This window comes from Solanum pennellii, chromosome 12 (genome assembly GCF_001406875.1).
Source record: "Solanum pennellii chromosome 12, SPENNV200".
NCBI classification, from domain to species: Eukaryota; Viridiplantae; Streptophyta; class Magnoliopsida; order Solanales; family Solanaceae; genus Solanum; species Solanum pennellii.
The window spans coordinates 80,237,542-80,252,007 of record NC_028648.1 but is presented as its reverse complement, the minus strand read 5'-3'; the positions used below and the strand labels follow the sequence as shown (position 1 = coordinate 80,252,007).

The following is a 14,466-nucleotide window of genomic DNA, read 5'->3' as shown; positions in this document are numbered from 1 at the left end:
GGTTATTAGTTTGCTATTATATATAATTTTCCCAAAAAATAATAATATGATACCTATATTACTTTATTTCTTTTTCATATGTGTTTTCAATTAATATATTTTACTTGAATCATCAGAGTATCAAAAACAAGCTCTCTACGAATTACGATTACTTTTATAACGTAAACGCATACCCACCATCCTCTTATATCCTACTTATGATATTACGCTGAATATATTTTTGTTAATGTGGTTGTGAGAATGTAAACAAATTTGAAACGCAAAGAAGTGAAGAAAAAAGAAAGTTTAAGTTAAGGAATTTTCAAATGAGAAGAAGAAAAAATGCATGCATAAGAAGTTTCTGAAATTAATTACACTGAATATATTCTTGTTATTATTATTGTGAGAATGTAAACAAATTAGAAACGCAAAGAAATGAAGAAAAAAGAAAGTTTAAGTTAAGTTATTTTCAAATGGGAAGAAAAAAATGCATGCAAAAGAAGGTTTTCAACTAAAAACTTCAAAGTTCTTTTAATGCACAATAACCTTAATAACATTAGTTGAAGATACATTGCATGCTAATTAATTAGACAATTTAATTTTGGCAAATTAATTAAACCTCTTTGTTCACATGAAGAAACTACTTAAGGCCCCAAATGATACTTTTGACTATTCATTTGTTCTATGGGAGGTTTGGTGAAGCATATAAATAATGTATTACTAAAAAAATTAAATTTAACGATAGATAAATTTTGTAGTTTAACAGTAAAACTCATAACGACAAAACAAAACTAAAAAAAAAATTCCGTTGCCGGGACTTGAACCCGGGTCTCTCGGGTGAGAGCCGAGTATCCTAACCAACTAGACTACAACGGATTTGTTAGTTTTTTGTATTTATATAAATCATAACTAAAAACTTTCACATCCCAATCCAAAATAATCTTAAAAGTTGAATAAGAATATCAAATATATCTCATGATTATTATATGGATTTATGCAATTTTCACCAAGAGAGTTCAACATGTATAGCTTTTTCAATGAAGGAGATTAAATCCCCGCCTTCTCCTAGATCTGTTCATTTTTATATATTAAAAAATTGGGAAAAAAGGATATTTCTGAATAATCGTAAATTACATGCAGATATCTTTTTTCATACTTTAGTGACATTGGTGCACCTGTCGTCCAAAAACTAGAGCGTATATACTCTTCAGTCTAACAGAAGACTAAATAGTGACACGTGACATAATGTTATCCATCGATCCGATATCGGGTCAGTGGATAAAATTATGACACGTGTATGTCCGTTAGTATAAAGGGTATATATATTCTAATTTTTGGACAGCAGGAGCATCAATGTCCCTAAAATATGACGAAGAATATCTCATACAATTTACGATAATTTGAAAATATATTTATTCTTTTTCCTAAAAAAAATATTAAATATTTTAGCTATGCATTTAATTATTATTATTATTATAATATTATTATAATATAAATTTAATATTATCATACAAATTTATAAACTTTAAATCTTCGATCAACCTCAAACACCATACCAGGCCATCTTATTGTTAGATAGTGGAATGCCAAGAACAGGATATGCCACCATTTTTTGTTTAGAATATATAATAGGGAGTAACTATTTTTAAATCTTGAAGTTTTTCATCCTATTGGTTAATAAAAATACATGTTCTTTTGTTTTTGAAATAGATGACATGATGGACCCCTTTTTTAATTAAAAATTATTATTGATAAGAAAATATCTACTGATTGCAAATTGCAATGTTCAAGTACAATAATTAATATGCAGAAGTATGTGTGATAAACATGACTAAAATAGTCAAATACAAACCCGACGAGTATTTTGAGACGAATATAATATATTTCTTATCTAATAATGTTAACATCGATTTACTGTTGATGATATCACAATATAAAACAATGTTCCATTTAAAGTTTTTCACATTCATATTCACGTCAGAAATGATTTTTAATGATAATTAATTAATGATAATATGTTACTTATTATTAAATGTATATTTTTAGTGACAATTAATACTTTTTGTAAATGTTTTTAATTAAAAACTATGCGACATTGAATATAATGACAATTAACTAATATTGGTAAAAATTTTACTATCTACTTCTACTTTTAATTGTCATGATTTCATTTTTTAGAGTCAAACGATAAGTACTTTGCCTAACATTTTACGATGTATCTTTTTATTATATTGATATATAAGAAATTACAATGTAAACTACTTTTCGTATCATTTTTAAATATCTATTTTTTATTTAAAATATCGATTTAATGTAATTTAATTTCACGTTGAAAATTAGTCATCAACTTTTAAAAAACGTAACATGACAATTAAAAATAAACAAAAAAATAATACTTTATATTTATATGCATATTTAATTTATTATCGCTAAAAAATATTTGTTACAATAGCAACAAATATTCTAAAGTTTGATTGTAATAAATCATTTTCAACAAAGCTGTTGTAATTAATTAAACATTCATTAATCTCATCACCAAATTCATGTGCTACACATGGTTGACCCATAAATGCAAAGGACTTGTCAAAATAAGAGTTAAAGATTCTAGTTATCTTAAATTAATAATTTATAAATATTCAATATAGTTTTAAAATTACAAAATTTGGATCAATAGTTATCTAATTGGCTTAATATTTGTATTTTAGCTCAGCCTCTATCATAGAGTATAACAAAAAATATATATATAAATTGGAGAGAAATTTAAGATTGTCAATAAAATTAGAGGATTCTACTAAAGAAAATGAAACTATAAAAAGATAACTTGGTTATATATCGAAGAAATTTTTTTAAATTGAGTTGATTATAAATATACAAGACAATCCTTCCTTATTATACTTGTTTATCGATGATCTTAGATATTTTTCTAAATACATAAATAAGAAAATTTTGATAACTTTATCTTTTATCTAAAATATTTAAATATTTCTTCAAAATGAGTATCATAGATACTACAGTTCTAGGCTATTCTAAAAACTATACTATAAAATCTATAATATCCATAAAATCAACTCAAATAATTTCATGCAACATGCACCCACTACTTATATGTTGGATCTGCCTGTCTACAATTACACTTTGTAGGTGGAGGCAATAATTTGTGAATCAAAAGTAACATAAACTCCAAAATTTGAGACTAAATTTGTAGTTGTTCAATATTTCACTTTTCAGTCTTTATAGAGTATGTATGGTTCGTTTCTACCTAATAAATCACATGAATTTGTCTTTCTGATTGTGTTATAATCGAGTTTAAAAGTGTATATCATATGAACCTGTGTTATATATTATAATATTAGCTTTTATCTTTTCCTTCCGTTCTAATGTGGGATTAATTTAACTAAACTGTCATGTTACGTTCATTCCTCTAGAAACTTATCAGTCTAGGAGCTTTCAATCTTATATTTGATTAGCTCTAATCGGTCTACCCTCAATATCACGGGCGTTATAATGATAAAGGTAAAGAGACTTCCAATTTGTTAGTCTACCTTTCTTATAATTCATACCAAAAAGTTTTTAAAAAAAATATTTTTCTTACATCGTCACATTTTTAATCCAAATCAAACCGTAATAAGACTTTTTTATTATGAAAATATAGACAAAGAAAGGACATAATTTGAGATAGACTGTCAGTCGCATATTCAATACCTAATCTTTCAATTTCCATTCATAGGATTCACAAAAAGAAAAAAAGATATTTACAACAACAAAAAGATCCTTGCACTAAGCTAGTACTAGGTACAACAAACTTGAGATTTTAAGAACTACAACATAGCCAATTGTATTAGAGCAAAAAGGACAAGTCTCATCATCATTTTTCGAGGGTCAAACTAAACCAAAAAAAGAAAAAAGACAAAAAAGTGATGAACAAGTTAGAGAAAAAAGATTACAAAAGCCTTCTTGATTGTTGCATGTCATCCTTGCATAGAAACGTCAGTATAAAATTAAAACGATACTAGAAAAGATCATCGTTCGAGTTTTCTACCAAAGAGTTCTTGATCTCTTGAAAGAAGTGGAAGGTGGCTTCATTTGTGGGACAGCAAATGAATTGTCATCTGTCCACTTTCTACTGGACTTGATATTAGTAACTTCTCTTGATTCTTTTAGACCAATTTGCCCACCAAAGTTCAAATTTTGTGAAGGAAAAAATTGGATCTGAGTCTCTTGCTTTGACTCTTGAAGAGGAGGGGCTTGAGGGACCCAAATACCAACATTTTGTGGTGGAAATGAACTCAATTGACTCTCAAGATCAGTATCCCAAAATGACAACATATCCTCATCACCAATATTCTGTCAATGACAACAAAAATAACAGATAAAGAACAAGTTTTCATTATATTTTACACTTAGTTGAAGAGATAATTAAGTAAATAAAAGAGTACGCTCTGTAGTTGCTTAAGTTTTCCTATGAGGAAGTCATACACTATATATAACATGGTACCAGAACAGACAAAGATCTAAAGCTCGAGTCTCATAAGTCACAATCATCCATGTTTAAGAGAATTTCTATTTGATCCATGAAAAAGGAATCTGGCTCATACATGAAGGAGCGTGTCAATGAGATAATTAAGTAAATAAAAGTGTCCTCTCTCTAGATAAGAGGGGTTGTTCGTAAGAACCCTCTACCTCCAATCTTAAGGTTGTGGAGTCTCCTAGAGAAGGGTAAAAAAAAATGTGTACTTTCTCTAGCAGCTTAAACTTTTAGATAAGAGGTCAGATATTATAACATGATATCAGATCAGACATAGATCATAGGTTCGAGTCTCACCCCTACCCAATATTTAAAAAAGTCTCCACGTGTTATTCTCATAAAAAGAAATCAAACCCCCACATGAATAATCGTGTGCCCCCTCTCTCTATGGTGGATTAAACTTTTAGAAGAATTGATCACACATTCGAACAACACTCAATTGTCAAAATATGCATAGAAAAGACTAAAGCATGAATACAAACCTTGGAGTAAACATTAGGAGTTGAACAATCAAGAAAATCTTCAACATGCCAACCAGGCAACATCTCTAAATACTCTGATATACTACTTGTTAAGTTATTTCCCCCTCCATTCACCAATTGCACATTATTATTACATCCACCAACTTTCTCTTTAACAACTTTCACTGATTCCACGGCGGATGATACTGCTCCTCCCTTAGTACTATTGCTAGTAATCGCGGAAGAAACAAACACAGAACCAGCAACAGGCTTACTAATGGAATCCTTAGACTTCAAACTTGAAACACACGAATCCGCAGAGGAGATTGCTGATTGTGATTGTGATTGTGATTGTGATGGAGCAGAGTAGAGAGCAGAGTTTGCTGAGAGTTTTATACCAGTAAGAAGGTATCTATTGTGTTTTTGAGTGTGTTCATTTGCTTTGTGTATTGCAATATCACACTCTCTACACATAATAGCCCTGTCTTGTTGACAAAACAAGAAACCCCTCCTTTCCTGTGAATCATAAACAGGGCAAAACCGTCATAAACAAGGTGAAATCAAATACGAAATGTCATAATATGAGTTTTTTTTTTAAAAAAAAATCTTATATACCAAATTTGTCACGATCTAAAATTGAAAGGGTTCGTGATAGACATCGAAAGATTCAACAATTTGCAATTTTTGACCAAGGGGAATTCATTTGAACCCCTTGCAACTACTTAATTCCACCACTAGCGATCAACATCTAAATAAACAAGACTAAGGTCGATAGAGGCATTACTGAATATAGTTTATTGACCAAGGGATTCATTTAAACCTCTTTACCACTGCTTAGTTTCGCCACTAGTGATCGGGTATCTAAGTAACCAAAATATCAAGACTAAGGCCGATAGCGACATTACTGATAATTAACCATGTTATCACACCCTTAGATGAAATTCACAACAAATCACATATTTACTTTCTATCTACCTAAGCTTTAATAAATTGTACCATCCAATAGTAGATACTTGTACTAACATAAGTCTCTATATTAAATAACTTAAATGTATAAAAGTTGACACGAACATTATTATTATTATTTTACAAATATTTTAAAATCAAAACTTTTGAAGTTGAGCTATACCTGACAGATGTCACACATAGGAGCTTGTTTAGGAGAAGGTTGAACAAGAGAAAAACGTTGATGTTTGCTAGCAAGTTTGTTAACATGATGGACACGATGATCACAATCATCACAAAGAGCAGCCTCATCCGCTGTACAAAAAACGATAGCTTCCTTCTTGTTACACACATCACATTGAATCTTCATTTGAATTCGAATTTAAATTCAAATTATATTTTTTTTTATTGGATCAAGATTGTTGTTATAAGTGAAAAGAGAAAAAAAGAAAAGAAATAGAGAGTTTTTAGAAAGGAAGATGGGAGGAGAGAAAGAGAGAGAGGAGATAGGAGGATTATTTATTGTAGTAATTGACTACTCTAGTAGTACTATATTTGGAAGTTATAAATCTTTAAAATATTATACACATTGGAATGTGTATATCGTTTGACGCGGATTTAAAATTTAAAATTTATGAGTATCGTAATGACCTAACTTTGCAACTTATTTGTGCTATTGACTTCACAATTAGTTATTCTCTTTTCTTTCGTTGTAATTTATGTGAATGAGTTCAGAGTACAGAGTATTGAAATCAAAATATTTAAAATATGTATAAAAAATATATATATAAGTCAAGTAGGAAAATAGTGTGCTCTTTGACGAAGATAAAAAGTTAACTAATGATTTAAAATATTATTTTTTATCATAATTATAATTGTAAAAGAAAACTTTGGAATTTTAAAATAATAACACCTAATGTTTATCATGGTAAATGTCATTAGGGAATTCTATTTTTATCTGGGAAGGACTTCAGATAACTTGGGGAATATTCCAGTTGATATTTATAGAAAGCTAAAATATCATATATTAGTACGATCTCCGTTTATTTTAAATTGTCACAGTTTCTTTTTTAGAGTTAAAATATAAAAAAAATTAACTGACATTTTATGTTGTATTTTTTATCGTATTAATATACAAAAAATTACAATTTATAGTACTTTTCGTATAAATTTTAAATATATAATTTTTTTATTTGAAATATTGAAATGTAATTTAATTTAACTTTGAAAATCAGTTAAATTAACTTTCGAAAAATGTAACATGATAAATTTATATAACAGACGGTTACTTCTTATTAGTGCAAAATATTTGCACAAATAACTATATCAAATAAAAAATTATATTAATAAAGAAGGATTTAAAAAATTAAATATGTTACACTTGGAATTTGAACTTATAATCCAATTTACTAAACTTTTTTTAATATAAACTTCAACAAATTATATATAAACAAAAATATTCACTTTATTCTTTTTTTTGTATAAAAAAATAGGATTATTTTTTTATGCCGTCTTTTCCACTTAGGTCTGCCACATACATAAAATAATATTCGAATCTATACAAGATCTCTTTACACTATAATTAAATATATAATAACTATAAATATTCAGATGAAATTTTAAACATTGGTTAGAAAGTAACAACTGTATTTAATTAGTTATATCAGATTTGTTTTATCTAATTAATATAGTAATTAACATAACTGTACAAACTAATAACCTGTCACACCCTTATTGGACAGATAAACATCTGCCAATTAATTAACTTTTTGTATCAAAATATCTCGTCTAGGACAGAGAAACATATAAAATAAAGGAAAAAAATTTGAAATATATTCGAATTGTGATCGAAATTATCGTAATAATATTAAATTTTGAAAAGGATCTTTTGTCTCTTTACTATTTAATAGTGTATTTTAAAGGTATATATGTGTTCACGTGAACATAAAAATACTGCATAATTATAAATAGTAATGTGTCCACGTTGACACATATATATCTTTAAAATACATTATTAAATAATTCATGGGTAAAAAATCCTCCGTGAAATTTGATATCGTAACAGTAATTTCAACCAAAGTTAAAGTATTTTTTAACCCTTTTCTGTACGAGAAAAGTAGTCACATCGCTACTTCTTATTTTATGTTTCTTTTTTAATTTAGAATTAGAGTTATTATTTTTTTTAGTGATTTTTGTATCCCATTTATATCAAAATATAATTCAAAGGTAATGAAGTCACCTATCAATTATTCGTTTTTTCTACCTGAATTTCGCGTATGGACAGATCTAGGAGGGGGAGTAGATTCTCTCCTAAACCCTCTCGACAAAAATTATACTGTATATATGATTTATTTTCTTAAAATGTTTAGTCTCTTTCTATATATATTTTTTGAATCCTCTAAATCCAAGAATAGAGACTGACTCCGTGGTTTAGAAAAATTTCAAATTCACTTAAAGGTTTCAAGTTTAAATTTCAATTGAGCATTACATTTAAACTTACTTCTCGACTTTTCTGAATGAAAATCTTGAATCCACTACTAACTACACACCATCCTACTCAATTAGGTGCGTTTTAACACAAATTAAAAATAATTCAGATAAAGAAAAAAACTGAAATATGAAACTCGCGAAATAATGATAAAGTTAAATGTATGTTTAGACATTATCTTCATATTTTATTGTTATACATGTTATTTAATAGATTTGTGTAACATGGGTGGGAAGCATGGGATGCTTTTAAAAGCAAGCAATAATAATAGTTATATTATATTATATTATATTATATAGTTTAAATTGAATAAAAAAATGACAGCAAATTAATAAGAGGATTCTAGAGGTGGTGTGTGTCAGCGCATGGGCGACCAATAACTCTTGTTTTGTGTTTTCATCTTTTTAACTTTCTCCGCGTACTAAGACTCACATAAATCAAAATAATTAAAAATTAATAAACTAACTACTATTATATTTTATCTGCGCGTTTGGACATGTGATTTGAAATTATAATTCTAAATTACAAATGAAAATCGAGAACGGGGTTATTTACCCTTAAATGCAAATGAAATTCTTTTATTTTGAACTAAAGATTTCGATTAATCGATTAACAATGGATCCGCTCTTGAGCTAGTGAGAAACAAGTAGTTTGGTATATATATCAGATTTAGACCAAATTTAAATTCACACTAGAAATTTCACATTGCAGGATAAAGCGCTTCTTAACAAAAACGACTCTGTATCCATGAAAATTCGAATTCACATTAGAAATTCCACATTGCAGGGTAAAGAGCTTCTTAACAAAAGCGATTCTGCATCTGTGAAAACTCGAATTTCACACAAATCCAAATTCACACAAGAAATTTCACATTGCAGGATAAAATGCTTTTTAACAAAAGCGACTATGTTTTCATGAAAACTCGAATTCGAGACCTGAGAATGAAAAAGAAATAAGAAGTTATAGTTATCATTTTTACGAATTTTTATATTTTTCAATAAAATTTCGCATATTTAAAAATTTATCTTTTTATAAAAAAATTTATTTTATTTTTAATAATATATCATAAATATTTATGAAAATTAAATGGTGAAAAGTAGTTATTTATAAATTTTACTTACTTTTTATTGAAGGGATATGTTCAAATCCAATCGTATCTAATTTTATTGAAGGGATAAGGTCATGCATCATAAATATTTATTTACAAAAAATCTGGTGAAAAGTAGTTTCAATCTAATTTACTTGTTACAGTTATTAAAATTAAAATAGTAAAAAGAAAAATAATATTAAATTAAAATAGTAAATAAATAAGTTTTTAATTAATTTTTTAAAAGATAAATATGATAAACAAAATAGCCAGGAGGAACTGTACTTATTTTCAAAAAACACGTACACAGTCAATGTTGAAAGTCAATCTTGAAGCACTTAATTTGTCTACTTCATGGGTCCATTATAAGATATTTATATTTTTATATAATATAATGTTTGATTTTTACTTTTATAAAATCAATTAATAATAGGTTTATATATTCATTATAACGACATTTTACAATAGCAAAAAAAGAAATTGAAATAAACGATATCATTACAAAGAGATTTTATTATATTTTGATTCATTTGTTAATAATACGATTAATTTTCATCATCAACTTGATTGAAGCTTTCAGAAAAACATCACTATGACAAAAAAAAAAAATTAGTGCAGACAATTTCTTTTAACAATGTAGTAATTTTCTATCTTTTTTCAGCCTACATGACACTAGCTTGAAAAAAAAGTCAATCAGCATTGGGCCCACAAGATATGTCACGTAGGTCAAAAAGTGGTAGAAAATTATTAATAAAATAAGTTCAGGAGAGTAATAGGATCTTAGTATAGTATAAGTGTGTCCCTGAAATTTCAAACACAGACTAAGAGGATACTCGTACATTATCCCTAAATTATTTGATTATAAATATTATAGTTACTATTATTATCAAATATAATATATTTCAGGTAACATGTACAATAATCTATGCAAAAATAAAAATTAAAAAAATTCTATATATATAGAATTAGCATTGCCATGTGGATCCTATTTTATTTGCTTCCTCGTTTTGGTAATTCTTCCAACAACAACCATAGTATATGTTTAATTTAAATTTAATTTAATTATATAGATGATTACATCATGCATGACATATTCTACAACAAATATTTTAATAGAAAGATTGATTTATGTTTTTAATAATATCTTTCAATTATCTAAGTATTAATTATATATACTAATTAGAATATTATTTTTCTAATTTGGCCTGATTTACCTCCTAATTAGTAGGTAAAATGATGATACTATCCTATGTTTTGTACATATACAATCAGCTCCACTAATTTTAATTCATTAGACAATAATTTTACTTGGATAAAATGTTTTTATTACATATTTTTTGTTCAAATTTTAAAAATCTTCTACTCATGTTTTGATGGACACAACACATTAATTACATGAATAAGTAAGTTATTCACTTAAAAATACGTTATTTTCGTTAATTATATGCATTTCGTGAGCAAGATATTTAATTTATAATTGTATGACATTCAATTTTTGATAATTTAAAACACTTCTTGATCGTGATTCTTGGTTATACTTTTGTGCTTTATGATAACTATATTTATCTTTTTAATTATGGTTGATATATACATTTTTATTTTAGTCAAAATGTGGATCTTTTGGTATTTAAACGAAATGTCATTTATTTATCATATAGAAACTTTAAGAAATGGGAATGAAAAAGAATAGAACACATAGTTTAAGTATGAAAAAAAAATCTATGATCAATCACTAATATTTATTATTTTTAATTGATAAAGATCAGGTTCACGAACGTATAGAACAGACAAATCCATTCTTTATAAATATTTCTAGTCTATTTCATCAATGTAGTTCTTTGAAAATCTAGTAACTAACCAACCACCAAAATATGAAAAGAAAAAAAAGGACAAAATTAAGAATCTTTTTTGAGTTAGTCATCACATAATTAATTAAAAAAATTTGCTAACCTCAATAGAATAGATTTTGTTATTTGACTATATAGAGTGGGGTCAAAATTTATGTCATTGGATGGTTTGATAGAGTACAATAAAAATAAAAGATGAATGGAGTAACATTTCAATAGTTCAGGAGCAAATTACTGATCTTCTTTACGTGATTTTTTAATATTATGATAAAATTTTATTATTATTTGGTCTTTATATATATGTATCTCGGATATATATATATAAGATTAAAATTAAATGTAATTTGATCTAAGATACAAAATATCAAACTGGATTTGCATGCATTTGATTTCTCTCTCACCTCTCTCTTCTCTCTCTATTTCTATCTCTATCTCGCGCCTCCCGCTTCTCTTGGTTGTCTTTTTCCTTATTGAATTTACATATTTCAAAATGCATCTGAAAAAATATCAAGTGTGATTCACATGTATTTGGTATCTCGCTTGTCACCCTCCTATCACACGTGCCTCTCTCCTTCTCTTGCTTGTCACCCTCCTATCAAGCGTGCCTCTCTCCCCCTATTTCAATGTATATGATAGCAAAAATACATGTATTTAAGTGTACCTGACTGGTAATTTGATATGAAATTATTAATGAGCAAGACTATATGTAATAAAATTGAATAAACACTACAAAAACAATGTGAATTACATGGGAATTTTCCTAAGCTTCCTGCGAATTTTTATACTAATTCCCAGGAAAATTTCTATGTAATTCACAGTTTCCTTATAGTATAAAAATAATAAGAATATTTATATAATAAAGTAATTTTTCGTAAAAATAATACTGAATAAGATGTATTAGCTGTCCTTTGTCGCGCCCCGTCAATTGGGCCCACAAACGTAATAGCCAAATGCAACCTTTCCAAAATTTTCCACTCAATTTCATCAATGTGTTCCTTTGGAAATTAAAAGTCATAATAAGTAGGATCAAAGTACACATGAACAAAAAAATATAAAGGAAAATAACCATGTACGTGAAGAACGATAGACTATCAACACATTAATATTCATGTGATACACATAAACACAAATTTGTTAAACCTTGATTGACTACTTATTTGACTATTACATAAATTATTAAGTGGTTCAAATAAGATTTAATTTAACTAATTTATCTTTAATAAATATTTTTAATACAATTTAAAATTTGTAAACCACAGCTGCAACATAAATATATTTATATAAAAAGATTAGATTCTCAAGCACAATGATATAGTAACTCAATAATTCATATATAAAATATATTTATATAGTCAGATCACTTATTTTTATTAGTTATTAATACGATTAAATCTAGTAATCGACTCAAAACTATCGTTTATATAATTAAAAATATTGTAAACCATAGCTGCAAACATAAATTAATTCAAAATTTTTAAAATTCAATAAGTTGAAAACTAACAGAATAATACAAATAACACTTTTTTTCATGCAAAGATTTAGCATGATTTTGTCCAGTTACACTGAATCTAAATAGTAGTGGAAATTGGCTGTGAGGAAGATAAGATTTAGTAAAGAAGATGAGATGTCTCAATCATTTGTAAAAGTGTCAAAAGATTAATTTGGAAAAAGTATATATAAAAATATTAACTCAAATTGTCAAATATTTAATAGTCATGTCCTGTACCTCACCTAATTTACGTATATTTTATTCTCTTGAAATCTGTTACGTAGAACTGCACTAAATATATTGTTATTGTATTTAATAGTGTTCCGTGAGATTAAAAAGGAGAACATTGTACACCAATATAATGCTCCATTTGTCAAGTACTTTTTTCTTCTTAAAATTTATGAGATCGAACATTGCAAATAAAATCGTATTAGTAGTATTTTGCTCCACAGAAATACATAGAGGTCAAACATTGCATACACAAACGTCTTTAATAAGAGCGATACAAATCTGAACTAATCAAAGGTCAAACATTGCATACACAAACGTCTTTAGTAAGAACGATACAAATCTGAAGTAATCAAACTTCAAAATAAATATTGTTATATAAAAATCCAAAATTAATTAATTTATCGGGTCATTAGCACTCCTGTCTCTATTTTATGTTGGTCTTTCAAGCATTTTTATTCCTCGTGATAAATAATCATATAAGTTGGTATCATAATATTTTATAAATTATACTTGACATGATTTTAATTTCTAAAGCTCAATTACTATAACAATGATATAATAATAAGTTCGATGGAATCTCATAAAGTGAAATTAACGGAAGATATAATATATACAGATATTATTATTATCCCATAAAAATTAGAAAAAAAACTATTTTTGAAACATTATGGTCAAAACGCCCATAATTTTATGGAATCTACAGAGTCATCAGAGTTCAATTCATGTGGACTATGTAACACACAAGCCGCAATTATACATGCACCACTTGGAATCCTATCATCACCTTTTTATGCTCATATTCGAACAAGTGTTGTTGGGATTCTTTTCAAATTGTGTAATCTAAAAAGCACTGAATTTGATACCTTTTATTCTGTGTCAAATCCTTTTGAGACAAACTATTAAAAATATTTTTAAATTTAGCATGAATTATTAATTTTATAATTAAATTATTGATAATTTTAAAAGCACCTCCCTTTATACTTGGAGTCCAGGGTCAAAAGGACCATTTTCCCCTCTTCAAAATGCATAAATGGTCATTCAACTTTTTCTAAAAAACAAAATGGACAATTGATATTAACAGCCGTTAACGACGTTCAATTTTCTTTCTTTCTCGTTGCTCAATCAGCAAGACATGTTCATTTTTAGGTGTGTTTTTTAAATTAATAAGTAATAATTATGTTGGATTTTATTTGCCCTAAATTTCTAACATAAATAGGTTTTTCTTTTAGTAAAATGTTTTGGATTGACTAATCTTTTTTCTGGTAGGAAAGGTTTAGGACTCTATAATTAGAGGAATGTTCCTTCTAACTTAATCAGCATTCACAATGTAGTCTTAAAGGCTTTGAGAGTTTTTGGTTAGGGGGAGAAATTGTGGGTCACAAGCTTGATACGTTATCATTTGTGTGAACCTAAC

At 27.2% G+C, this 14,466-nt stretch overlaps 1 protein-coding gene and 1 non-coding gene across 2 annotated transcripts; both read right to left on the bottom strand.

Annotated features, from left to right (window-relative positions):
- Positions 1–782: 782 nt before the first annotated feature.
- On the bottom strand, positions 783–855 carry TRNAE-CUC. Its single transcript has one exon. It is a non-coding gene; the product is annotated as a tRNA-Glu (tRNA).
- A 2,811-nt stretch (positions 856–3,666) lies between these two features.
- LOC107005685 (B-box zinc finger protein 20-like) lies at positions 3,667–6,441 on the bottom strand. Its single transcript, XM_015204331.2, has 3 exons — positions 6,095–6,441; positions 4,987–5,481; positions 3,667–4,323 (listed from the first exon to the last, which is right to left on the bottom strand). The coding sequence occupies exons 1-3, from the start codon at positions 6,278–6,280 to the stop codon at positions 4,015–4,017; spliced, it is 990 nt and encodes a 329-aa protein (XP_015059817.1). The 5' UTR covers positions 6,281–6,441; the 3' UTR covers positions 3,667–4,014.
- Positions 6,442–14,466: the final 8,025 nt, after the last annotated feature.